This window comes from Cyprinodon tularosa, unplaced genomic scaffold, assembly GCF_016077235.1.
Source record: "Cyprinodon tularosa strain WSP-4 unplaced genomic scaffold, ASM1607723v1 ctg76, whole genome shotgun sequence".
Lineage (NCBI taxonomy): Eukaryota > Metazoa > Chordata > Actinopteri > Cyprinodontiformes > Cyprinodontidae > Cyprinodon > Cyprinodon tularosa.
Genome location: NW_024039518.1, coordinates 1648672 through 1674624, shown reverse-complemented (window position 1 = coordinate 1674624; position 25953 = coordinate 1648672). Strand labels below are relative to the sequence as shown.

Genomic DNA, 25953 nt, shown 5'->3' with positions numbered 1-25953 from the left:
CAAGGTGGAAAAGTTTAATTACTTGGACTACAGTACCCTACCTGAGCCATACACACCACGACATGGTCTGTTAGTTTTTCAGATGATTGGATAGGTTTCCAGAACTTCCTTCAGAGTAAAAAGAAGTTGTCTCTTGGGTTTATATCTCTTTAAAAGCAGAGGCTGCAATCCTAGTGTCCAATGTTTAGATTTAGAATTAGACCACTTTATTAATTCCACCAGGGGCAGTTCATTTGAGCAGCACAGAAGATAAACAAAACATGTAGTATAGTATACAAAAAAGTGACAAGGTGCTTGGTAATAAACAATAATAATAATAAAAACACAAAAATATTACAAGATAGCACAATAAAAAAACAGCTATGCTATGGGGAGTTTAGAAGTCAAATGCCTGTTATAATAAAATATTTTTTCTTATCAGTTTGTTTTACAGTGATCCAGGCTCCATAGGCCTCTATTAAAAGTTTCTATAAAGATCTCCAGACAAAAGAAGCTATAAGAGAATACAGTTAATAAAATTACATCTTGAAAAAGTTTAAAGACTAAAAATAATACGCCAAAAAATAAAAGATCTGAGCTAAAGAAGATGTAAGATGCATATTACTTTGCATAATTTCTAACAGCTTAGTTAAGCTTTTAAAAATTAGAAATATGAGCAAACCTCTTAGTATACCTGGGACCCAAGAAGCCTGAGATTTAATAACCTTTCAGATAAGAAATACAACTTAATGCTCAACATTTTTAAACAATTTATTTATGTAAACTTTTAAGTAATTTAACATGTTATTTAGATAAATGTATTGTAAGTAAACTGTTAAAGATGAAATGTACCCCTAGAAAACATATATTTTCTTTACATATCAGTCTATTTAGCATTGAATTGAACATTTCTGATGTTTGGATCTAGATAAAACTCTCCTATATAATTCTAGTTTATTTTTCCTGCCATCATTTCCTCCACACAGGGATGTAGGTCTGTCTCGGAGCCACACCGCTGCGACACATCTCATATGGCGAACTGGTCTTAATGCACTCAGTCTTTAGCTTCAGGCAAACAAAACAGAACGTGGTCTGGCAGCGAGGACACGTCACGTTTTTGCAGTACTTCTGGTCGTGTTCCACCTTGGCGCCGCACACAGGACAGGCTCGGACTGAGGGGCAGCTGCTCACACCCACCACATCAGGGAGGCTGATGAATTTGCAGGTTTGCAGGAGCTGGAGGTCCCTGTTGATGCAGTCAGCATTGTCGCAGCGATCGGATCGAGGCCCCGGACCTTTCCAGTCTCTTAAGCATTGCCAACAGAACTGGTAGATCTCCTTCTGGTCAGCTGTACAGACCACACACTGGACACACAGGTTGGATGGATCCTCCCTCTCCACGCTGGTTTTACACTTTGGACACTGATGAGAACATAGAGTATTTGGCTAATTTAGAAAAGGAAAACTGTTCTATAAAGAGCTGCAGATTACTGGACTCACCGACTGAACCTCACAGTACTCTGAAACAGACAGGTTGGCCATCTCCTGCTCAAAATACAGCATCTCATCAACATTGAGATCAGCCAGTCTGCGCACTTCCTGGTACGACCACAGTTTATTGCACTGTTTGGTGCCCTCCACCACTGCAGGACATCGGAACTTATTTTGCCCCTTAAGCATAAAAGAAACAAAACAGACCAGAGGTACATGTAGTCAGCTCTTTGCTTCTTAATCCTGAATTAGCTTGAACTTAATTGTGACTAATTAGTATACAATGTATCTCTAGCCACTAAAGGAAACAACAACAAATGTTTTTTTTCTTTTTGTTTTTTTACCTATTATGTTTTTTTTCCCCAGAAATTCACAATTCTATGAAATAAATGGGATAGAAATCTATTTTATTTATCAAATATAAGAGACAAAAACTCTGCATTAAATATATATTAAATGAGGAGTTTCTTTGTGCCAAACTGACAAAAAAAAGAAACCAAAAAAATCCATGCTGTGAGTTCATATGCCAACTTAAAAAGAACCAGTTATCTTAAAGTCAAGCACCTAGCTTTCATTCCCTCACTCCATCTCTGATGAAAGAGACCATATTTTCTTTTTAAAGTAAGCATGAACTGTCTGGAACTTACTTGCTTCAGCAAGTTTTTACACCAAATTGTTAGGGAATCAGGGGTGACTGCATGGCCGCAGGACATTTCAGCTCTGAGAGAGGAAGAATCGGAGGCTGACGAGACAAAATCACGCATCAGATATTCATGCAAATGAAATAAGAGTTTAAATGAGGCTGTTCCACATACCATTCATGACCACAGCTTAGCTAATACCCCGTTACCTCACCCAGGTTAAAATATCACTGAGTTATACACTTCATTTAACCCAAATTATCCTCACATTTTACTTCTGTAGTTTGACTGTATAGTAAAATAGATTGTAGTGAAAATGAAAAATAAAATAAAAAACATCTAGACTAATATATTAAAGTCAGAAATCTTACACAACACAAATATACGGTCATGTGTTTTACTGGCTGTACTACTTACTATCATGGTTCACTGGTCTCTCTTTAGAAAAGTAATTATAATAGCTCAGTTTTTAACTGAACTATTATAATTACCGTAGTATAACTGAATATCCCAGGTAATAAAATAATAAAAAAAAAGCTTTGTGTGATTATTTTGGCCTCTAGCATTTTCTTCTGTTGATTTTTGGGGCCCTTATCAGCTGATTATTTTACCTAAATGCCTTGGGCCAGTTTTCCATGACACATTGCATTATGTTCAAGTCACAGAAAAGGAAATGAATCTTACACCCTGGAACAACTTCGTCTTCCCTGTTAACAAACTTCAGCGTTTGGTCAAGTGGGTCATATTGCTTCGCTGGTGAATCCTGTTCCTGAATGTTCATGGTGATTCTGAAAAAAAAAAAAAAAAGTAGAATACTACAATTATATAAATAGAGATTTTATACCAAACAGAATTGTTTGTATTTTAATTGGTTTGTTGAAAATGATATATGTTGCCAAAGCTTTTAAAGAAATTCTGATAGTTATCTCTCAGTAGTCATAGTGTTATGAGTGATTTGGTGTGGGGTAGGCATGAGAGAAAAGGTCCCACATTGCATGACCCTGAAAATTGGAAAAACCCATTAAAAGCAGCCCAAAGGTAAAAATAAAAGAGAATTTTCTCACTATTGTTGTCTCTGGATGTGTTTTCATATGCAACACCATGCTTTCCATGCATATGATAAAAACAAACCACTAAATCATACATATAATGTAATTAGAATCATAGATAAAGATAATTCTGCATCAATTATACTGCATTAATTATACATAATATTGAAATATCTCAAATTTATATTTTTAATGGCATTTTAAAGAGAAGTAAAGTTATTAAATAATTAAGTCAAGGTGCGCAGTTTTACATTCACAGCTCTTTATGAGTGTAAAACATGTTTAAAAATGCCCTATAACCCCACAATGAGCTAAGGACATTCCTGGTATATATGTTATAAACACATAAAGTTACGACACATGCAGCACTGATATGATTGTTTATGTAGCAATAACAAAGGCTTCCTGAGAGGCCTTTAAAAGTGATTATTTATTTATTTATTTATTTATGATAAATTCCTTTTAAAATAAACTAAAACTATTTTTGGTAGTCATTTGAACCTGGGTACTTTCTATTTGGGACAGTTTGATTTAAAGGATTAAAGAAGCATGCAAATAAAAACAGTTTTATAGCCAGAGTATTTACATTTTATTGAATTACAAAACCTGACTGACTGTAATCAAACGTAAACTGATGATGAGAAACAATAAAACTGCATCGCTCAGGGAAGTCCCTGCTAGTACAGCCTGAGTTATGGGAACAGTTTCTTAGATAAATAAAACTCTTGTTTTAGTTTGGTTAAAACATGTTAATAACTATAATAATAATAAACACCCACAATAAGTTATAAATAAGCCTGTTGCTTATAAGCAAACATCAAATAGTACTTTAGTTCAGAGCTGAGCAGCTGTAATATTATACCAGTGTTATAAAAAAGGTGATTCTCTTTTGTAAAACTTCTGGCTACTCTAATAACCAACTTAAAATACCTCAATAAATAATAATAAAACTCATAAAAGAAGAAATACTAGCATATTTTTTCAGTCTGTTGAGCCTCTTGGGTCATTTGGAGAATATAAATGGAACTTTTTAATGTAAATTTAACTGGAAATATTTAACTCTGTTCAACAATACTTTATGTAAACATTAAATGTGATGGGTTTGGGGGGGAGTGTTTCTTTTCTTATTTTTTTAGTATTGCTATTCATGTCTGTCCTTTGAAATACTAGAATTTGCTCATAAGGTTACATATTGTCTAACTATACATAATCTTTGGGTGGATCAGTCCAGTTGCTATTTTACCCAATTTCTTTGAAAAAAAAAAAAAACGTTTACTTTACTAAGTTGGTGGATGGCAAATCCTTCTGCACTGTAATGTTTAGGTATATCCCTCCCAAATGAACAAAAACTGTCCTTTTCTTACCGTGTCGTCCTGTTTGTAGTCCAAACAACTTCCCCTCTTTGGTGAAACCCGGAAGTAAAATATCGCCTCAGAAAAGCGTAGTTCTAGAGAGACATTTCATCCAGATTTAAAGCTTTTTTCTCTCTAATGTTCAAGCAGCTGGTTCTATTTGTGTCAGGCTCTTCTTTACCGTCCGGACTGATACCGAAAGTGAAAGATTATCAGTGTTATAATGAGCTGTAAGGCTGTCTGCTCGGTAAGTTCCTCTCATTTATCCCTCCCATCACTTTAAACGGTTACCGACGGTTATCGAAGCTGCTATCTGAGCAATAAGGAGCAGTCTATGCGGTTATTTGGTGATAAACTTTTTGTATCATTGCTCTGCTCTTTATATGGTTGTATACAGTAAATCTGTGCAGTAACCCCCCCCGCAAAAAAAAAAAAAAAAAAAAAACCCACTACATGCTATTTATACTTTTCCAATCTGTGCTAACATTCAAAGCGTAAAGATTTAAGCCAGAAACACTTCCCATATTTCATTGGTTATAGTATATAGTGGTATAATCGTAGTTTATGACGCTGCCCGGACGCATGTTATCATTTTTGGCGGGATGGTGTTTATTGCTGTTATGGATCGACTGATGGGTGTTTTTAAGACCGAGATTTATAAACCAGGGAACTAAAAAAGTGAAAAAAAGAAAAAAAACAACAACAATCCACTGGACAAAGCGACCCCCATTCCTCAGGGGCGGACCCGCTCGCCACGTTCAGTTTGACTGTTTCTATGGCAAAACAAGTTGCTTTTCTTTGATCCACTCTATAAAGCCTTGAACTCAGCTGTTTCTGACATTTTGAATAGAAAAAAACCACCTGGATGACTTATGTGTTTTGGTCAAGCATAACTTTATGATCTCATACTTGAAAATGTCCTATTTAGCAGACTTTTATTTTATTTTATTTATTTTACTTTGTTGTTGTTTCTTAAAGTTAACTGAACAATCATTGATAACCACTGCCACTTTAAAATAGGGTAGACAAACTTACTAGAGAAGGACGAAAGAACTTATAGGTAGTTAACCAGCTGTTATTGGGGAAAACCCAGCCCCACCTTATTATGGAACTAATGCCTAGTTACCTTGGAAACAAAGAGTAACTAATCAGGAACTAATGCCTAGTTACCTTGGAAACAAAGAGTAACTAATCAGGAACTAGTGAGTAGTTACCTGGGAAACAAAGAGTTGCTAATCAGGAACTAATGACTAGTTACCTGGGAAACAAATAGTCACTAATCAGGAACTAATGCCTAGTTACCTGGGAAACAAATAGTCACTAATCAGGAACTAATGACTAGTTACTTGGGAAACAAAGAGTTGCTAACCAGGAACTGATGCCTAGTTACTTGGGAAACAAATAGTTACTAATCAGGAACTAATGACTAGTTACCTGGGAAACAAAGAGTAACTAATCAGGAACTGATGCCTATTAACCTGGGAAACAAAGAGTAACTAATAAGGAACTAATGCCTAGTTACCTCGGAAACAAAGAGTAACTAATCAGGAACTAATGCCTAGTTACCTGGGAAACAAAGAGTCACTAATCAGGAACTAATGACTAGTTACCTGGGAAACAAAGAGTAACTAATCAGGAACTGATGCCTATTAACCTGGGAAACAAAGAGTAACTAATAAGGAACTAATGCCTAGTTACCTCGGAAACAAAGAGTAACTAATCAGGAACTGATGCCTATTAACCTGGGAAACAAAGAGTAACTAATAAGGAACTAATGCCTAGTTACCTGGGAAACAAAGAGTCACTAATCAGGAACTGATGCCTAGTTACCTGGGAAGCAAAGAGTCACTAATCAGGAACTAATGACTAGTTACGTGGGAAAAAAAGAGTCACTAATCAGGAACTAATGCCTAGTTACCTGGGAAACAAAGAGTCACTAATCAGGAACTAATGACTAGTTACCTGGGAAACAAATAGTAACTAATCAGGAACTGATGCCTATTTACCTGGGAAACAAAGAGTAACTAATCAGGAACTCATGCCTAGTTACCTGGGAAACAAAGAGTCACTAATCAGGAACTGATGCCTAGTTACCTGGGAAGCAAAGAGTCACTAATCAGGAACTAATGACTAGTTACCTGGGAAACAAAGAGTCACTAATCAGGAACTAATGCCTAGTTACCTGGGAAACAAAGAGTCACTAATCAGGAACTGATGCCTAGTTACCTGGGAAGCAAAGAGTCACTAATCAGGAACTGATGCCTATTTACCTGGGAAACAAAGAGTAACTAATCAGGAACTCATGCCTAGTTACCTGGGAAACAAAGAGTCACTAATCAGGAACTGATGCCTAGTTACCTGGGAAGCAAAGAGTCACTAATCAGGAACTAATGACTAGTTACCTGGGAAACAAAGAGTCACTAATCAGGAACTAATGCCTAGTTACCTGGGAAACAAAGAGTCACTAATCAGGAACTGATGCCTAGTTACCTGGGAAGCAAAGAGTCACTAATCAGGAACTGATGCCTATTTACCTGGGAAACAAATAGTAACTAATCAGGAACTAATGCCTAGTTACCTGGGAAGCAAAGAGTCACTAATCAGGAACTGATGCCTATTTACCTGGGAAACAAATAGTAACTAATCAGGAACTAATGCCTAGTTACCTGGGAAGCAAAGAGTCACTAATCAGGAACTGATGCCTATTTACCTGGGAAACAAATAGTAACTAATCAGGAACTAATGCCTAGTTACCTGGGAAACAAAGAGTCACTAATCAGGAACTGATGCCTAGTTACCTCGGAAGCAAAGAGTCACTAATCAGGAACTAATGACTAGTTACGTGGGAAACAGAGTCACTAATCAGGAACTAATGCCTAGTTACCTGGGAAACAAAGAGTAACTAATCAGGAACTAATGACTAGTTACCTGGGAAACAAAGAGTTACTAATCAGGAACTAATGACTAGTTACCTGGGAAACAAAGAGTCACTAATCAGGAACTAATGCCTAGTTACCTGGGAAACAAAGAGTCACTAATCAGGAACTAATGCCTAGTTACCTGGGAAACAAAGAGTCACTAATCAGGAACTAATGACTAGTTACCTGGGAAACAAAGAGTAACTAATCAGGAACTGATGCCTATTAACCTGGGAAACAAAGAGTCACTAATCAGGAACTAATGACTAGTTACCTGGGAAACAAAGAGTCACTAATCAGGAACTAATGACTAGTTACCTGGGAAACAAAGAGTCACTAATCAGGAACTAATGACTAGTTACCTGGGGAACAAAGAGTCACTAATCAGGAACTAATGCCTAGTTACCTGGGAAACAAAGAGTCACTAATCAGGAACTAATGCCTAGTTACCTGGGAAACAAAGAGTCACTAATCAGGAACTGATGCCTAGTTACCTGGGAAACAAAGAGTCACTAATCAGGAACTAATGCCTAGTTACCTGGGAAACAAAGAGTAACTAATCAGGAACTAATGACTAGTTACCTGGGAAACAAAGAGTCACTAATCAGGAACTGATGCCTAGTTACCTGGGAAACAAAGAGTCACTAATCAGGAACTGATGCCTAGTTACCTGGGAAACAAAGAGTCACTAATCAGGAACTAATGCCTAGTTACCTGGGAAACAAATAGTAACTAATCAGGAACTAATGACTAGTTACCTGGGAAACAAAGAGTCACTAATCAGGAACTAATGCCTAGTTACCTGGGAAACAAAGAGTAACTAATCAGGAACTAATGACTAGTTACCTGGGAAACAAAGAGTAACTAATCAGGAACTGATGCCTAGTTACCTGGGAAACAAAGAGCAGCTAATCAGGAACTAGTGACTAGTTACCTGGGAAACAAAGAGTAACTAATCAGGAACTGATGCCTATTAACCTGGGAAACAAAGAGTAGCTAATCAGGAACTAGTGAGTAGTTAACTGGGAAACAAAGAGCAGCTAACGAGGAACTAATGCCTAGTTACCCTAGAGAAAATAAGATCCAAAAATCAGGAGCTAGTGAATAATTAACTGGGAAACAAAGAGTAGTTAACTAGTGAATAGTTACACTGGATGCAACAAGTGGTTAATCGACCCTAATGGATGGTCACAAATAATGAGATTAACCTTTCTTGTTTTAGATCAGTTAGGATCACCAGTTGTACTGTTTGCTAAAAGTCAGAATAATTTGATTTCTTTTTCATTTTCTGCTTTATAATAGAATAGGATATGGATATCAAAGTCAATGTGGAGCTACCTCTTTTTATTTTGTTTTTCTTGACTATTGAAGTGGTTTTCTATTAAATAAAATCTGTTTTGCATTTTTATCTTCACAGGATGAATGAAAAAAAAGAAATTCAAATGCAAATATGTCGAAACCTGGATTTGAAATACCGAAATATGACTCACTACACTGTAAAAAAGCTTGTAAACAAGCTGGAGAAGTTGATGATCTCAGGTAGGTGATGTAGAGAAATTAATACCATCCAGCCTGTGTGTGAAAAAGGGATTTTTGTCTTATTTCTCTTTTTTTAATTTAGATTACCATGGCCTGAGAAGTACTGGCTTGACCTGCTTTTTGAACAGCGTGCTGCAAGTGCTTTTCATGACTGTGGACTTTCGGGAAGCTGTGAAAAGGTGTGGATGTCATTTTTTTATTGAAATTGAAATGATCTTGAGTCAGGAAGATCTGATCATACACTGTAAAAAAAAACGGCCTCATTTTACGGTAAAAAACTGGCAGCTGAGTTGCCAGAAGTTTACCGTCTTTATACGGTAAAATTCTGGCAACCAAAACTGCCAGTTTTTTACCGTATTTCTAAAATACGGTAAAATTCTGGCAACCAAAGCTGCCAGTTTTTTACCGTATTTCTAAAATACGGTAAAATTCTGGCAACCACAGCTGCCAGTTTTTTACCGTATTTGCTAAATGCAGGATTTTACCGTATTTTTAATATACGGTAAAATTCTGGCAACCACAGCTGCCAGTTTTTTACCGTATTTGCTAAATGCAGGATTTTACCGTATTTTTAAAATACGGTAAAATTCTGGCAACCACAGCTGCCAGTTTTTTACCGTATTTGCTAAATGCAGGATTTTACCGTATTTTTAAAATACGGTAAAATTCTGGCAACCACAGCTGCCAGTTTTGTACCGTATTTGCTAAATGCAGGATTTTACCGTATTTTTAATATACGGTAAAATTCTGGCAACCACAGCTGCCAGTTTTTTACCGTATTTGCTAAATGCAGGATTTTACCGTATTTTTAAAATACGGTAAAATTCTGGCAACCACAGCTGCCAGTTTATTACCATATTTTGTAAATGCAGGATTCTACCGTATTTTTAAAATACGGTAAAATACCGTACTTCCTAAAATCTTTTAAAAAAAATAAAATGTGGTTTTGCCGTAGTAAATACGGTCATGCTGACTGAGGCATAATATCTCCATGAGTGAAAAACACATCCAGACTGGATGATATATTGACATTTTATTGTAAACCCTCCCCCCCAAAAAAAACTTATGGTAAATTACTGGTCTCTGTTCCTACCAGAATTTTACCATACAAATTATAGTACAACACACAAGGAAGTGTAACTTGTCAAGCATTTCTATACAGAAAGTTATAACGAAAATAATTTCTAATTAAACAAAAATACAGATTACGAGTAATCCACTTAAAGAAACAATTTCTATTTAAAAAGTCAAGTTAAAAAAAGAACTGATTCTATTTTCTGTCCAGTTTCCTCACGGTATTACTGAGATCTGGAAAACAGAAACAAAACAAACAGTATGTGTCCACATAAGAGATAACATATTGTAGAAGACAAAATGGTGATAAAAGGATTCTTGTTCTGGGTTGAGAGTCACAAGTCGCTGAGATCAGACGTTGCTCAGGATGGTTGTAGTCTTCCCAGTCACAGGTTGAAATTGAGACTCGCATGTTGTCAATCGGGTGTTTCCTCTCTGCTGGAAAACAAAAAGAAAAAGTTAGAAAGATGCACTACATGAACATCTTATTCGCTTAAATGTTTGTTTCACCTTTGTTGACTTGCATATGGACACAGGTACTTCAACCAGGTGGTGCGATCATTTCTGACTGAAAATTCAGTAGTTAAACCTTTGTTTGTTGTCAACAGGTGTGATCCTCTGGTCTGCAACCAGACAAAATACACAAACAAAAAACAAATAAAAACAAATATAACTGTTTTAGGCAATTTATGAAATAGATACTCACCATTTATCTGAGTCTCATGAAGGCCAATAGGTTGTCTTCAACCCTTTATGTAAGTTACATTTCCTGCAAGCTAGCAGAAACAAAGCTGTAAATGTGAACACTTTTCATACAGGCAAACAAATTGATACAGCTGAGACAATTTATGCTAGGTTAGTTTTTCTCAGTCACTTTTGGTGCATTTCTCAAGTCATTGTTGGCATTTACAAAACAGTAAGCGCATTTCTCAAAACAATTTGTAGAAACAGGAAAAATGGCATTTGTTTGCTTTCAAAATCCTTAGTTCAGCTCTTAAAATTCTGTCTGTTAACATATCAGTGACTCAAAATAATAAGTTATAGTCTCTCTATGTACAGATAAGACAGTCAAATTGATTAGTCATGAGAAGAGACTACAAAAGGATCATTTACGCCAGTGTTTCTCAACCCTGCTCCTCACCACCCCCTGCTCTGCATGTTTTAGATGTGCCTCTACTCCAGAACAGCTGATTCAAATGATTGGATGACAATCAAGTACTGCAGAAGCTTGTTAATCATCCAGAGATACAATTCAGGTGTGTGGCAGAAGGGAAATACCTAAGCCTGCAGGACAGGGTGACGCTGAAGACCAGGATTGAGAAACACTGATTTACGCTTTTGCTATAATTTATTCATGGACCATGCCTTGGTGATTCAGAAAGAAAACGACAGAAATGCAGAGAACAAAAAAAGTAGAAAAGGAGCCACAGGACAATCTCCTCAAGGAAAACTGTACAGTGCTGTAGAAATTACATTACATTTTAATTTCCATAGTCACTTTGTTCCTTAACTCCACTGAGGATCTTTTTTCCTCAGTGGGGTTAAGGAATGAACAGTAGGGTGGGAGGACCTCCATCAGCGTCATGTTGTGGGTCTCAGCCATGTCCTGATGTTGGACTGATGGAAACTGGCAGATGTCCTCAGCCTCTTCTGACTCTTCTTCTGCTTTCCTCCCAACTATTTCCTCCTCAGCCTCACTCCTCTTCTTCTCTCTGGCTGTTCACTCTGTCCAGATACTTGTTCATCAGTTCTCAGACATGTAACATTGTGTTGTGTTCTGACTATATAGAGCATAATGTTGCCAACTGATGGTTCACAAGATGCACCTCCAATCTGTTTCAGAAAACTGGTTGATCGTTGGTTGAGCTAATGGTTCATACACTGACCTGTTAGAGAAACTCAGGACTCACTTGGGAGCAATTTACCAATTCAGGACAGATTTAGAAAATAATAGAATATAAATTAATTAATATATGATTCACATTATGACAACTTTAAGACTTATGCATGTTAAGACTTACACAATGAACTGATGCTATTTTGGAAGTTGAGAATTCAACACAGACACGTTGTTGTCCTGTTGTCCTCATTTTCTGTATACACCCTTTATCCTCCGGGTCAAAATGACCCGTCTTCACTAAACCCCCAATATAAGCATCTTAATTGAATTTTAAACACCAAATTCTATCTTGTATATTGTCACTCACCACAAAATGTGTGAATACTTGAGTTTTCCCTCTCCACTTGAATTTCTATAGCTTAAGAAAAAAAATGTGCAAAATGAGTTTCGAATGCATTTTTATTCATCACAGTGACTAATTTTCTTTTACTTTTCTCCAGTGAACAAGAGGATGTACAATACAAAAATATGAAAAATAACATAACCCATTCAACTAATTGGCACATGTAGGGCAGTATGCAAGTGCACAGTCTTTGCAGATATATTTCTTACACCTGCAGCACACAGTATGTGTTTTACAGTCTGAGGGCAGAACTGACATCTCTTCCTCTTACTTGGCTTAGCTGGGGAAGTGGCTGTGGTAGATGGATCCTCAGGTTGATCAGGAGCTGCTGCACTCTGAATAGCTTTCACAACTGCTGCTGAGGCTTCTGTGCGGGGGACATGCTTCCTTCTTTCAATGAGTGGAGTTACAAGTGCCTTTCCTAGCTGCTCCAGGAACACCCTCCTCTTGTTGTGCTTATGAGACATCCAGGTTGGGTTGATCTCTATCCAAATCACAAAGGCATTGTAGGAGGACACATCAATGATGTTGTGGAAGATGACCAGGGGCCAGCGGGCAGTCATTCTTCTGCAGCTATATGCTCCAATCACCTTATCTAGGTTGTCCACACCTCCTTTGTTTCGGTTGAATTCCAGGATAATGATTGGCTTCCTGTCCTCACGGTCACTAGTGTCGCCGTCTTTGTGCAGTGTGCTCAGAAGAACTACATTCTTGTTTTTCTTTGGGAGGTAGGAAACTAGAGTGGTGGTGGGTGTGAAGGCAAACTTTGAGGAGAAGACCTCTCTCTCCTTTGACCCAAGCAGTGCAGGTGGGAGCTCAGGCTTGTTCTTTCGAACTGTACCAACCATGGTGATCTTCCTCTTCAGGAGCTGCTGTCCGAGTTCATAAGAGTTGAAGAAATTGTCACATGTCACATTGTGACCCCTCAGTCCCTCTGTCACATCAAGCACAACTCGCAACCCCTGGTTCTTCTCTGGGCATCCACTGGTTGACTTCCCAGTATAGACTTGCATTTTCCAAGCATAGCTTGATTCAGAAGCCACCCATGACTTGATCCCATATTTTGCTGGCTTGCTGGGCATATACTGCTGGAAAGGACAACAACCTTTGGACAAAAGACATTAGCATCAGTGATTAGTATCAGTGTCACAGAAAACAGTCAAAGAAATCAATAGTGAAAATCACTTTTATTACAAATATGAAAACAGATTACCTCTAAATGGAACCAGTTGCTCATCCACTGTTACATCAGGCTCTGGATTGTAGAGGTAGGGTAACCGCTCCACCCACTTGTCCCATACCTCTCTTATGGCTGCAAGTTTGTCTGTCATACATCTTGCTGGTCTTGATTCACGGTCATCAAATCGCATCAGTCTTGAGTAGGTGTGAAAGAGTTTGAGTGGCATTGTGGCTCGGAAAATTGGCCTTCCACTCTCTGCTTACTTCTGCTACTGATTGATCTGAGACACAACTAAAACTTTGTAACATTTTATGGTTTGTAAATAACTCTGTGACCTTGATTTCAACTCCATTTGCCTCACGGGTCATTTTGACCTGAAGACCATCTTTGTACCTTTTTTTGTACAGCTTACATGGAAATGAGACTAAAAGCAACACTGAACTTTTTCTATTGTCTGGGCCAATCTAGGAAAAGTCTTAAAATCTCAAGTTAAAAAAATTACATTTAGGGGATTTTGGGGGGGGGGGGGGGGTGGTGGGGGGGGGGGGGGGGGGGGGGGGTTAACACAGTGGCGGGTCATTTTGACCCGAGGACAACAGGAGGGTTAACATATTTTGATCAAGACGATAAAAGCAAATTACAATTATAAAAGCATAGAAGTGTACATAACCAGCTACATGATGTACAAAAGCAAAACTTGCAAAACTAATTTTTTGATGTGCAGAAGTGACACAGTAATTTGAAGATTGAACAGGTAGTTTTAGGAATTTCAATTCTGTTCTGAGAGATGCACCCAAACTGAGAAAAGCTGTAAAATATTAATATTTAAATTCTCTTATTTTAAAATCCTTCAACTGTCATGGACCCAGTGACTTTAGTGCAAGTATTTTGGGGGTGAGAGTCAAGACGTCAAAGGAAAATATTAAATAATATCTCTGATGCCAAGCTTTATACTTCTAAGTATTACCAAAGTATTGAAACAAAAGCTAACATGTTCTTCAGAGATTTAACTTGCATGCATGAACATTTCACACTCAAAGTAATTCAAATTAATTATTGAACCAAACTTGGAAAAAGTTGCTTCTGCCATTAACAATAACTTTAAGCACATGTAGTCTAAAGTAGACCAGAAATATAATCTATGCAGCCGTTCCTACAGAAACATTAATGGAAGTGTTGCATCTGTGAAGATTAAATGTTCCGTATAGTAACAATATATAGCTGCAGTGCATATACATAAACAGCATGGCTCAGAAACTACACATTTCTTTGTCAGTTGGTTAAAGTTAGCTAACTTCAGTTAAAACCGTGAAAGGGACTCACCTGTGATGTGTTGCCCTTCTCCTCCTGAACGTGCAAAAATAGCAGAAATTTGATTTCAAAGACAGTAGCAGCATCTTGACAAGGACCAGGCCTACTGGGCTCTCAGCACCCTAGTTAGCAACCTTAGTTAGCACAGTGACTTTACTGTGTTGAGTTCAGGACACCACTACAGGAACAGAGTTAAAAGAATCTTGCTGCTGATGCTGAAGGATCAAGCAGCAATGCAAACTAGATAATTATTTGTTTACATGACAAATAACAGTCTCCATTTACTGTAAACCCTGCTATTTATCACAATAACAAAATGAAAAACTCTCTAGACAAGGGGTCCCCAAACTACAGCCTGTGTCATTTGGTCTGGCAATGCTGGATCCGGCCTGCCTCCTCATACCAGAGAGCATTCAGTGTATTTTTTTCATATATTGTATTTTCTGGTTTGTGGATTTTTCTTCAACCACCAGGGGGCTCTTGAGCAGATGTTAAACTAACTTTCCCTCAAATATATACTAGTCAGTCCCAGTAACCGTTTCACTCACGGTTTTTTCCATTTCCATTCTGGGTAAAAATCTATCTAAAAGCGATAGATAGATTTTAGATAGATTACCTTAGACAATAAGTTTCTAAGGTATCTTTCTCCAAAAACTAAGACCGGCCCCCAAGCAGAGAAAGGAACAGCTATGTGGCCCTCGCAGGAAAAAGTTTGGGGACCCCTGCTCTAGACTATTCTCTACTAATAGCACAATATTTAAAACCAAGTGTGGGATTTGTGAAACTTCAATGATGGGTGACTTTACAACTTGTATGATTTTGGATAACATTAGAATTGTTCTTTATTGAAGTTTCACAAATTAGATAAAGGTTTTACAAACCCCACACTTGGTTTTAAATATTCTGATATGAGTTGAGAATAATCTAGTCCAGATTTGAAGAGTCTAGGTGTTGTAGTTTTTTAGCTAGAGTAAATTAAAGATGCTGATTGTAGTGAAAAATTAGGTGGAATTGCCCTTTAGCCATTTCCCAAATTGGAAGCAGCAATTGGAAACCAACTTCAGCTTCATTCAAGCAAGAGGGGCTAACATACAGTTCTCTTAATGTTAATGATCAAATACTCTCATAAGTGATGGTGGCGTTGGCTGTAGGAGTTTGCTTTGCAATCGGTGGATCGCCAGATCGATGCCTGGTCTACTGCTGAGATTTCAGTTTGGTGTATTAAAGGCATTATTAAAAAAGAAACCAGAATATCACACCAGCATTCTGTTCTTTGTAAAAAATTCTTTTGCAGTCTTGTTTACGCTTTTACATTGTAGATCTAAACATCAGCAAAATTTGTAATTTTGGCTGATTGCTACTGTTAAGTTTAGGGTAATTAACTGCTGGCAATATTACAATTTTTTAAGAACTTTACAATTACTTATATTTTTACACTATATTTCTGTATTTTCTACATTCGTGACTGTCACAATTATTTAGGATATATATTTATTCAGTTATGATAATGCCATGTATTTTCTACGGCAGTATAATGCTGTGAATATTCTGGTCAGTAACTGCTGGCATTTTACAATTTTTTACCGTAAATTTACTGACTTTCTTTGCAGTTTCGACTTACGGTAGTTCCATGTAATTCTACGGTAATGCAACGTTTTTGGGTACGACGGTCAAAAACTGTTGGTCTTTTACCATTTCTTACCGTAAATTTACTGACTTTCTTTGCAGTTTCGACTTACGGTAGTTCCATGTAATTCTACGGTAATGCAATGTTTTTGGATACGACGGTCAAAAACTGTTGGTCTTTTACCATTTCTTACCGTAAATTTACTGACTTTCTTTGCAGTTTCGACTTACGGTAGTTCCATGTAATTTCTACGGTAATGCAATGTTTTTGGATACGACGGTCAAAAACTGTTGGTCTTTTACCATTTCTTACCGTAAATTTACTGACTTTCTTTGCAGTTTCGACTTACGGTAGTTCCATGTAATTCTACGGTAATGCAACGTTTTTGGGTACGACGGTCAAAAACTGTTGGTCTTTTACCATTTCTTACCGTAAATTTACTGACTTTCTTTGCAGTTTCGACTTACGGTAGTTCCATGTAATTTCTACGGTAATGCAATGTTTTTGGATACGACGGTCAAAAACTGTTGGTTTTTTACCTTTTTTTACCGTAAATTTACTGACTTTCTTTGCAGTTTCGACTTACGGTAGTTCCATGTAATTCTACGGTAATGCAACGTTTTTGGGTACGACGGTCAAAAACTGTTGGTCTTTTACCATTTCTTACCGTAAATTTACTGACTTTCTTTGCAGTTTCGACTTACGGTAGTTCCATGTAATTTCTACGGTAATGCAATGTTTTTGGATACGACGGTCAAAAACTGTTGGTTTTTTACCTTTTTTTACCGTAAATTTACTGACTTTTTTTACAGTGTAGAAGAACAGTTGCTCTTCAAAGTTATTGTCTCTTTTACCTGAAAAGAAGCTAATTATTACTGATGTTGTATAAAAACCACTATATATTTAGTTCTTTAGCAAAGTTATAAACAAAACTTTAAAACTAATTTATCACTAAAAAGTGAGGATTAAATGCAGCAAAGTTAAAGACTGAATTAGTTGATAGAAGTAGTTTCAGTGATAACATTCTGTCTTTGCTTCTCTCCTAACTTTGGCGTAGAAGTGGCAGGAAAGACCCAACGAGTATTGATCACCACCTGAGGGAGCTGTTCTGTACTTTAGAACAAAACATGGCCAGAACAGACGACATAATAAGAGAACTGGGCATCAAAGATGGTAAGCATCATACAGAAGCAGTCACATTGCGAAACAGCATAAGAAACAATAAACCTTTTTTTTCCCCCGCTCATTTGTGCTTTTAGTTTACGAACAACGTGATGCTGCTGAATACTTAGAGAAGATCCTGTGTCGCACCAGCCTGGAAGCCTCTAAGGTAGGGCTGGGCAATTCATTGCATTTGTAATATAATCACAAATTAAGAAATCGCAGAGGGACTCAGTTTTGGTCAATTTACATTTAACAAGACTAAAGAGACATTTTTTTTTTGCTCCAACACTTTATGTGGCAGTTATACATTTAAAGTGGATTTTCTGCCATGAAAAAAGGAAGAAAAACTTCCAGCTAGCACTCCGATCTATGCATGCAAGTAGAAGTTAGTGAGTCGTTTCCAAACAAAGGTTACAATAAGGTTTCCGCTGCGATGTACTTTAGACAAGCAGGTTTTCAAGGTAATTAAAAACTGAAACCCTGGAGTAAAACATCAGTATGCTTGTGCTTAGTGCAAAAGAAAATCGAAATAAAATAGCAAACGCAATATTGGTTGGCAGTAACCGCAATTTAGATTTTTGGCTAAATCCAGGGTTCCCCGTGGGTCCTTAAAAAGTCTTAAAAGGCATTGAATTCTTCAAAATAAAACTAAGGCCTAAATTGGTATTAAAATGTCTTAAATCAGTCTTTTGTAGGTCTTAATTTTTAAAACACCATAAATAGGCAAATTTTTATTATGATCTATTTTTGTAATCTAAATAAAACATTAAAATTAACCTTTTTTTTTATTATAAAAAAAAAAAAAACGGCTCACCATTATTGGTTCCGTCCCGATAGTGGAACCAATAAAAGCGTTGTTGCGGCCGGGACATTTGGAAGATGCGCCATTAACTTTTTGTCTGGAAAATATGAGCAAGTGTAAATGTAACCAAAATTGGCTCCAGCCAAGAGTTTTCTCCATGGCTAAAACCAGGGAACATACATGATGCACAGTGTATTTAGTGCAAGAAGCGATTCAAGCTCTGAATGATGGGAATTAAGGCAGTGGAGTCGCACATGCGAAGCGCGAAACACAAAGCGTCAAAATCGAGTTACCGAGAAACAGCCGGTATTTCTCTGTTTAGTTCCACCCTTGTCTCTGCAACGCCTCCACTTATCACCAAATCAAACATACTAAGAAAACCATACAAAGAAAAATAGCTGCAAAAAAGACTTAGCACTGGTTATGTTGTGGCTTTAAAACTGATTTGTTTTGTTCCCTGTTAAAAAAAAGTTTGTGAATTCAGTTAAATAATTGTTAAAATATATCTGTCATTTGTGTGTTTTTAGTTTTCTTCCTGTATGCGAAGTTTTTCAAAATTTGAAACATTAGTGCAGTGGTTTATGTTATAATAAACCTTTGGGTTAAGTTGTCACAAGCGGGTTTTTCTTGTGTTTCTTGTGAATTTGGTCTTAAATGTTTATTTCAAGTGGCATTAAAAAGTTTTAAAAAGTCTTGAATTTAACTTGCCTTATGCTGTAGGAACCCTGTTTGTTGGTTGTCAACATGAAATGGAATCCAAGAAATACTACGTCCTTTTTAATTACCAAAAGTCTCACAGAAACCAGAGTAACTTTCTTCTTCTGTCTAGATATTCAAAGGCGAGCTCAATCATAAAACCACATGCCTCAACTGCAAGAAGCCAAGCAGCTCAAAAAACTTCTTCTTGGTTCTACCTCTGTCAATGGGAGATTCAAGGTCTCGAAGCTACAGCGTGGTACTATGTTTTTTTTGTTTTTTTATCAGGATAAGATTTTACTGCTTGTGTTTTTCACACATATTCAGAAGTAAAAACACTGCAGGATTAACCAGTCTCATCTGTTTGCAGTTAGATGGATTAAATAGTTTCTTTAAGGCCCAGAGAGTCAGCGAGGACAACCAGATGTTCTGCAACATCTGCAATCAGAAGCAAGACACTGACATCGTAAGTCAGCTTTTGTTAATTGATCTGTTTGGCGATTGTCAGCCGTCTCGTCTACATGCAGTTGTTTTGATCGTACAACCCAGGAATACGAGATGATACGCTGTCCAGATGTTCTGACGCTGCTGCTGAAGAGGTTCTCCTTCGATTATCAGCAGAACTGCTACGTCAAGCTAAAGTGCAAAGCGGATGTGGTCCAGACTTTAGAGATCCAGGTATTTATATAGAAGCATGAACATATGGAAGCAGCTTCAGGTTCTTTTATTGAGCTTTTTACTTTTCAGAGCTGCAGGTACGACCTCTACGCTGTGGTTCATCACTTCGGCGATCTGATGGGAGGCCATTACACCGCAGACATCAAGTCGTTTGAAACTGGGTACTGGTACTGCTTCAACGACAACACGGTTAAATGTGTAAGACAGGCTTTTTTTGGTTCATGTGTAGTTAAAGATTAAGAGTAGAGGTCAATTAAATAACTTCTTCTCAACCCTTCAGGTCAACAAACTGTATTTCAAATCTGGAAGTAATTCTATAAGGTAAACAAACTTTAACACAACAATGATAAATATGTTCTGATGTTTTTTTATTATTTTGAGTGCAAACCTGCCCTTCTTTGGATTTTTTATGATTTTATTCTTATATTCCATTAAAACAGGTCGACAACAGCTTATCTCCTCATGTACAAAATGGGTGAGTTTGTGGGTGCAAAGGGGTGGAGCTGTTTTTTTGGTTTAATTTGCATGTTTTCTAAGCAATTACAAGGCTTTTATTTGGGCTACTATAAAAAAAAAAGCCTGGAACATAACACTACTCTACACATTCTGAATTAAGAAAGCTTCCTTGATGGGAATAAAAATGTCTTCAAACTTGTAAAACAAAGTCCAGTGGTTTTGTTTTTTAATAAAAAAAAAATAATTTGTAATGACTATGACCTGGATGACTGAGAATCTTCACCAGCATTTTGCAAATGTTTGGCTTTGCATTTCCCTCACAAACCTGTTTAAGGTTGTTTGTTTCCATTTCAGTATACTTAAATATCTGAGGTGTTTAGACTTCAAAGGGCAATCATGACAAATATCTTTATTTTTAATGTTATTGGGATTAACTAGGGTTTCTGTGAAATACCTGGTATTGGGAAATGCTTTCAAAGAAACATTTGTTTAGCAAACTGTGTTTTATATTAACAAGGTGATTCCCAAAAAACTGCTGCAAGCTTGAAATAAACTGGTTTCAAAACTCTGTCCACTCTAATGGCTATGTTGCAAAGCAGAGTTAATTTTTTACATTTATTATTGGCATTTAAAAAAAAAAGTAATTAATTTTTTATTTAAAAAAACAAACAGATAACGAAACAGAGATTATTAATAACGGGGACCTTTTTCCATATTTTCTTCTCTAAGGGTTATTTTGAGTTGATTCAAGGTCAGGATCTGATTTGTTTTTAAAGACACATTCAGCTTAGATAGAAATTTGAAAAATTTTATTATAAATCAATAACACCATGATATAGATATGAAAAAAGGTTTCCAGATAATAAACCATAATTGATTTAGATTGTATTTGGTGTTTGATCGTTTTTATAATTTATCTTCAAATACAGTACATTGATGTAATTGTTTTTTTTTTTTGTAAATCAAAGCCAAAAGTTTGCTCTGTAAATATTTCCACCATTCAGGCATCTGTCAGTTGGATTAGCTTTGATTAATGTGTCAGCCATATTGTATTTTGGACATCATATTCTAATATTAGTTGGCGCTCTGTTTGAGTAAAATCTCACCCAACAAATTATCTAAGCTGACAATCTTCTTTTGGGTTTATAATGCAGCTTTTATGGATTGAAATCCCTCATACTGTGCAGACACAGTTTGTTTAAAAAAAAAAAACAACAGAAAACTACCAGGTGGAGAGTAGCCAGGATCCTGATTATCCCAAAAGCTTACTGACAGAAACTATATATACACTTTATTTAACAGGTTAAAAGGGGTCATTGCAACATTATTATAAATAAGAATACATTAATGAACCATTTTAAGGCCAAAATAATTATTAAGAAAGCCATCTCCTAACTTTCCTATATAATCTGTATATAGCTTCCATATTTATTTATTTATTTAATAGGCTCTTACAATTTCTCTCTGTTTATATATACCATTTGTAGATATAAACCATTTAAATTCAATACAAATAGTTTCTCTAAACATGTAAATAATTACTTATATGCTGTATAGCACCTCTGGATAGATGAAAACTACATTTCTTTGCTTTGTACTTATTACAGTATGATAACAATAAAGTTCTATTAATTCTATTCTATTCTAAATACACACCTAAACCAAGTAATTAAAGTCAGATGTCGCCCTCTACTGGCCATTCAGAAGTATGCAGACTCTGCTGTTAAATTTGGTTGTATGATAAAACCTCTACTGCCTGTTTTACCACAGAAACAAACAGATAGCCATATGTTAGAATTAAAGATATCCCCCCTCTTTGTTTCATAACCTATTACCACATTATTAGGCCTCATTTTTCTAAGGTCCACATTTGTGTGACTATTTTTTTCTTTAATCTTTTTGCTGTGGTAAACACCAGAATTTCCCCTTTGTGGGACAATAAAGGGATCTTCTATTCTATTCTATTCTTCCCCAGGAATGAGGGCTAATTATAGTAGGGCTGCAACTAATGATTATTTTGCAAATCGTTTAATCTTATCCAATTCCTGAATTCTGGATAGAACACATTGACCGACGAAAAAGATTTTTACCTTAAATGCAAAATGTTTACATATTTGTTTTTACAATTTTGGTATAATTGGTGCTCTAGGTATGTTGCTAAATGCATGTTTTACAGTCTCTATACTCCAGTTAATCAAGTGCTAAGTTATTGATGCTTATTTCAATAATTGATTAATCCAATTAATTGTTTCAGCCTTAAACTATAGGACTGTTATGTAAAAACCCTGCTTTTTTAAAGAACAAGATCTTCAATTCTTATTTAAAGCATCTTTCGGTGTTTTTAATACCTGTGCTTGTTTGTGTTTGAAGTGAGTGGGCGGGCCATGAAGAATAATGGAAGATCTCCAGAAGCTCCTTCAGATGAAACTGAACATGGATTCCATGAGGGAGAAACCAGACCGGATCTTATTTCCGAGGAGCTCCTGAAAACCACAATTGAAGACAAGGTGGTCAAGGAGACACGTTTAAGCTGTTTAAGAGGAGGAAATGAACAATCAAACCATTTAGCATCACAGGAAATACAAGGCTTGTGGCTTTCATCAGACACGGACACAAGGCAGCGATTCTGTTATAATAGCACAGAGATTTACCCAACCTGGACATTTGACCAAAGCTCTGTCCCTCCTAGTAAAGATGTAGGAGGGAATGAGGACAATAAAGCAAAGACTGGAAGAAATGGGCATCATTATCATTACAGTCCTCCCAGAATCTTGTCTGCAGATCGGTTTAATTACGGGGAGGCTCTGGCAGCAACACGAACAAAAAGCCGTACAGTTTATGAAGGAATTGATGTGATTAACTATGTTGCAAAGTCACAAACTGTCTACCCTTCATTATCTTCCCCAAAAAGATCCAACAGCTTTAAGGGAACAGAGAGACTTGGTGCGATATACAGCTCTGCAATCTCACAAATGGAAAGCCTAAAGAGGAAGAACCTGGTAAAACAGCCTGAGCTCAAAAAACCCGGACAACCCTGGAAATGAAGGAACGCAGCTTTCTCTTGACGCTAAATTCATCATTTACCGTAGTTTGTCATATAAAAATACATAACTGAGTTGATTTATTGACAGAGAATCAGTTGATATAGTTAACTGTCTTTGTGCTCCCGTTAAATGTGACCATTTCATTTTTACATCAGTGATTTTTTTTGTTCTGCTTTTTTACATTTTAATATGATTATATCCTGACTGAACCAAACCGACTTTCAGCTCTAACTTAACCATAGATCATGTCAAAAGAATTGAACAGTGTGAGTGTCTGTTTGGTATTTTTAGCGCAGTTGTTTTTAAAAAAATCAAAGTTAGCTTCATGACTGAAACTTTTATGTTTCTTCTTCATTGGAATGTAGAACACCCAGAAATGTGGTCAGCTTATGATCCACATTTAACTTAGGTTGTATTGCAATATAGCATTCCATTATTATAACCTTATAATACAGGGCAGCTCAGAGAAACAAAAACAGGTAAACACACAAGTGCTGCTAGGGCCAAACCTTCATGTAGCATGCTAGAACTCTAAAGCAAAGTTTAAAGTTTAGAAAAGGTTAATATTAGATTAGAAAAGCCTTTCCAACAAAGTTAGAATGTAATATAAAACCTTAATGGTCTGTAGATCAAGATGAGAAAGGGAAACCATGTTTACTTAACAACCCTGGGAATAAATGCTGCTTCTAAGGTAGGAAGGGGCTCCTTCAATACTAGATGAGATCAGGGCTGTTACAGTTACCAGCAAACTCACCAAACGTGGCAATAAAATGCATATTCTTGAGCAGGGACGACTTTATGCTGTCCTGAATTCAGAAAAACTTCAACTAGACACAAAAAAATACTTTTTTGTTTTTTGGTCCTCTTATTTTTGTCATGCAATTCCTTTCTGGGAACATCAAAGGCCAGACAAGACTCTAAAAGACATACAATCCATAATTGGAAAATATTCTCCTTTATAATTAGATTAAATTACAATTCTTTCATGAATATTCAGTAATAATGGAACTTGGTCATTACCTGTCTGTCCTTAAAGAATGAGCTCATATCCTCATTTTTTTGGTTACATAATGGTTCAAAACTCCTTCATGGGAATTTATTCCAAACCAACTCATTATAGGGCTTATAAAACACCTCTATTTAAAACGTTAACCTAAATGTGAAAGTTACCTAAAAGGAAAATGATTGTTTTTATTCCCATCCACATGGTAAATTGAATGGGACATTCCTCAGTGTCATTCAGTCGGAGGTTCATCTGATCTGAATAATGATCAGAAAAGTAATCCCTTTCTCTTGTTCTGCTCGACCTCAGAGGACTGAGCTGCAACCAGAACCTTTCATCAAGTTAGAAAATTATTTGTTCTGATGGTAACGTTCTGTTTGTGCATATCTGATATATTTTTTTATTATTTTGAATTCGGTCCATGTTTCTCCTGTAGGCTATGTTTTCCTGTTTCTCTTTTAAGGCGTATTCAAAAAAAAGGCATTATATATTCTGCAGAAAAGTGATCGGTGTTTAGCTGTTTATTCTTGATTAAAGCCAGTATTAAATATCCACTATTAAATCAAATACATTTGACTTGATTTGATTTGTTGAATTTAATGCGTTTTAATCCATCCTTCCTGCTACAGCTTAGAACTGTGAGGAGAGAATAACAGTGTTGGTCAGTCCTGCCCTGTCAATAGTTCAGTCAAACCCACATAAACAGTATTTCACTATATAAAAAGCACTTTATAAGGCAAAAAAGATAAGAAACATCACAGTCAGGATAACTCTTAAAGCTTTGAGCCAAGCTCCCGGTTAAAAATGCCAGCAAGAAAGCAATTTAAAGTTATAACTTAGATTTTCACGATATATCATCTTCATTTCTGATACTATACGTATATTCCAGCTTTGAGTACTGACATTATACGAAATCAGAATTAATCATATGACTTTTATCACTTAATTGATGGGTAGGATGATTGAAAAGGCTTGAGCGAGTGGTATTTCTCAGATAGAACAATACTTAAAACATCAGGTATAAAAACAACTGACCGTTTATTATTCATCAGCTATTGTTTTCCATGAGTTTTCTAATAGAGATTTTAGAGGCAGGCTGTTATTTTGAGAGATTCAGTTTTTGGCTGATATCTGGATTTATTATCACCACTTAGCTGTCAGTTCTACTGAGACTGGCCAATAGGAACACAGAGTGGCCCATGATACATTATTTACATCGAGAGAAAAATCCTGAATCAAGAGCAAAGACTTAGAAGAAAAATGCTTTAAGAGCGAAATCTATTTTTGCAATTGCAAAAAACTCAATATTTAAGAGTAAATATATAGTTTTCAGAGAGCTTCTTCCCCTGGAAGTCATTTTCCGGGGGGAGAACATGCAAACTCCAGGCAGAAAGACCCCAGGCTGGTAATCGAACCCAGAACCTTCTTGCTGCAAGGCAGCAGTGCTACTCACTGCGACACTGAGCAAATTTTTAATTAATTATTGAAATGGCGTTGTGTAGTGGAAAATGTGCCATGCATATGTATCATGCATTATGCTGGTTAAACTTTCCTTTTCCTGAACAAGTCTAAAAGAGTAAGTCGGATATTAAACCTTCTATATATTCTATCTATCTAGATTCAATTTATTAACCTAAAAAGTTGATTGGTATCTGTTTTTCTTTGAATGTAGTTCCAGTAGACCACAGAAATCCAACATTCTTTAT

The 25953-nt window shown here is 36.4% G+C and overlaps 3 protein-coding genes across 6 annotated transcripts; 1 reads left to right on the top strand and 2 right to left on the bottom strand.

Moving 5' to 3' along the window:
* Positions 1-207: 207 nt before the first annotated feature.
* LOC119773398 (uncharacterized protein DDB_G0292642-like) lies at positions 208-4905 on the bottom strand. The gene is made up of 5 exons (XM_038270392.1): positions 4525-4905; positions 2796-2899; positions 2118-2212; positions 1480-1650; positions 208-1401 (listed from the first exon to the last, which is right to left on the bottom strand). The coding sequence occupies exons 2-5, from the start codon at positions 2890-2892 to the stop codon at positions 949-951; spliced, it is 816 nt and encodes a 271-aa protein (XP_038126320.1). The 5' UTR covers positions 2893-2899; positions 4525-4905; the 3' UTR covers positions 208-948.
* LOC119773396 (ubiquitin carboxyl-terminal hydrolase 47-like) lies at positions 4546-24814 on the top strand. The gene is made up of 12 exons (XM_038270387.1): positions 4546-4759; positions 8848-8969; positions 9052-9148; positions 17462-17577; positions 17664-17734; positions 19200-19325; positions 19437-19532; positions 19616-19744; positions 19814-19942; positions 20025-20065; positions 20185-20219; positions 22571-24814. Exons 2-12 carry the CDS (start codon positions 8849-8851, stop codon positions 23242-23244), a joined length of 1635 nt encoding a protein of 544 aa, XP_038126315.1. The 5' UTR covers positions 4546-4759; position 8848; the 3' UTR covers positions 23245-24814.
* On the bottom strand, positions 9895-15328 carry LOC119773397 (piggyBac transposable element-derived protein 3-like). 4 transcript variants are annotated; one of them, XM_038270391.1, is made up of 5 exons: positions 13500-13986; positions 12558-13391; positions 12251-12301; positions 10554-10666; positions 9903-10478 (listed from the first exon to the last, which is right to left on the bottom strand). In XM_038270391.1, exons 1-4 carry the CDS (start codon positions 13690-13692, stop codon positions 10620-10622), a joined length of 1125 nt encoding a protein of 374 aa, XP_038126319.1. In that variant the 5' UTR covers positions 13693-13986; the 3' UTR covers positions 9903-10478; positions 10554-10619. The 4 variants fall into 4 exon arrangements, 3 of the variants coding, with proteins under 3 accessions (XP_038126319.1, XP_038126317.1, XP_038126316.1); XM_038270389.1 differs by having other exon boundaries at positions 9904-10481; XR_005279381.1 differs by lacking the exons at positions 12251-12301; positions 12558-13391; positions 13500-13986 and adding exons at positions 10750-10819; positions 14790-15328 and having other exon boundaries at positions 9895-10481.
* Positions 24815-25953: the final 1139 nt, after the last annotated feature.